The sequence below is a fragment of the Nycticebus coucang genome, chromosome 9 (assembly GCF_027406575.1).
Source record: "Nycticebus coucang isolate mNycCou1 chromosome 9, mNycCou1.pri, whole genome shotgun sequence".
In the NCBI taxonomy this organism is placed as follows: Eukaryota; Metazoa; Chordata; class Mammalia; order Primates; family Lorisidae; genus Nycticebus; species Nycticebus coucang.
Window position 1 is genome coordinate 48991048 of NC_069788.1, and position 1784 is coordinate 48992831.

Genomic DNA, 1784 nt, shown 5'->3' on the forward strand with positions numbered 1-1784 from the left:
GCTGCTACAGAACTCAGTTCCATATTTGTGACCTTCTCCCAGCATGTTTATACTAATCTCAATGGTTTTTCTTATCTGATTTTTCTTTTTTTTTGCACAAAATTAATGTTTATTCCACCTTTGTGTCATATTCCTGGATCCTTCACCAATGTTACATGAGGAAAAAACAAAAGCAAAACAAATGAAAAACTGAAATCAGAATCACTAATGTTATCAAGTAGGGAAACAAATAAATTAAAATCTAGCAGCCATCAGCAAAAGTACAGCAAAGACAGTGCTGTAAAAAGAAACAAAGAAAATTGCTAGAAAACTGTATGCATCATACTCTTTCAAACCAGCAAAATATGCTCCTGCATCCAATGGAACATAAACAGAACTTTTTTCCTGTAAAGTATAGAAATGCAAATTGTCTTTTGAATATCATGGATGGGTAAAATGTGTTTGTAATGGTAATTCTACTGAACTATTACAGAGTGGGCCAGGAACACATTTATGGATTCTGGGGACAATGTGTACTGTAATTCTTTGATTGGGATAGTGGACACTCTAGCTAAAATTAAAAAAAAAAAAAAAATATATGAACACAGAAGTACAAGACAAAGGCGAATGAGACTTCTCTTATATCTTAGCAACATTTAGATGGAAATCAAATTTAAATGCAGTCCACTCTGCTTTTGAAGAGGCTTTGGTTCAGCTCCCAAATCTCGATTGTTTGACGCAGTCTCCTATGAGAATACTCAGAAGGTGTCTTCTTAAACAACAAACCTATTTTTAGTGGTGGAGCCGCTCTTAGTAGCTGTGTCTGCATGGGACTGATAACCAATCACTATCTTTGGAGGAAGTCCTAACCTTTCCTTATATACCCTCCCTATATGTGTAACAGCTTCTCTGTTTTCACATTCAGTAGTCCATATTGCTATCTTATCACCTTTAGCTCTAACATTAACAACAGCTCCACATACATCATCACTGTAGTCATCAAAAGATTCTCCAATAAGGCACAGCAGTGTCTCTAGCCAAAAGCGATCGAGGTCACTTCGTCTCTGCTGTTTGTTCAATGTAATTAGCCATCGTCCTCCCCGTTTGTTTTTCTCATCTTCCCACATAGGCTCAATACCATCCTTAAAAAGTGAGTAGTCACAGCCAGGCATTAAATTACTAGACAATTGGATATGGTTGTATAAAGCCCAAAAGTCTTCAACAGTATCAAACTTAGAGATCAGCCGAAGGTTTGCTTGCCATGTTTTGCTTTTATCATTTTTAAAAAACCAGAGCGCCCATCTGTTCTGTAGAGGATGTTTAATATAGTGTTCTGGGTTTGCAACCTCCTGATTAGATTCTGTTTTCTCCTCTTCTGCAGGTGGGGGATTAGGAGTAGGGGTGGTTTCCGGTTCCACAGTCGCCATCTTAGATCGATCTCTCTTATCTGATTTTTCTAACTCTTCATTTGCTTTAGCTGTAATTTTTCATTCTATTGTGTTTATGCTATTTTAGAGTTTGTTTAAAACAAGGCTGGTATAAATAAATACAATGGTTTATTCGAAGGCCTGGCGAAGTGGCTCATACCTGTAATCCCAGTGCTCTGGGAGGCCAAGGCAGATGGACTGCCTGAACTGAGGAGTTGGAGACCAGCCTGAGCAAGAGCCAGACCTCTAAAAATAGCCAGGCATTGTGGGATGCGCCTGTGGCTCAAAGGGGTGGGGTGACAGCCCCATACGCCAGAGGTGGTGGGTTCAAATCCAGCCCCCACCAAAAACTGCAAAAAAAAAAAAAGCCAGGCATTG

The 1784-nt window shown here is 39.1% G+C and overlaps 1 protein-coding gene across 1 annotated transcript; it reads right to left on the bottom strand.

Annotated features, from left to right (window-relative positions):
- Window positions 1–601: 601 nt before the first annotated feature.
- On the bottom strand, window positions 602–1418 carry LOC128594571 (eukaryotic translation initiation factor 4E). Its single transcript, XM_053603484.1, has one exon. It carries the CDS (start codon window positions 1404–1406, stop codon window positions 753–755), a length of 654 nt encoding a protein of 217 aa, XP_053459459.1. The 5' UTR covers window positions 1407–1418; the 3' UTR covers window positions 602–752.
- Window positions 1419–1784: the final 366 nt, after the last annotated feature.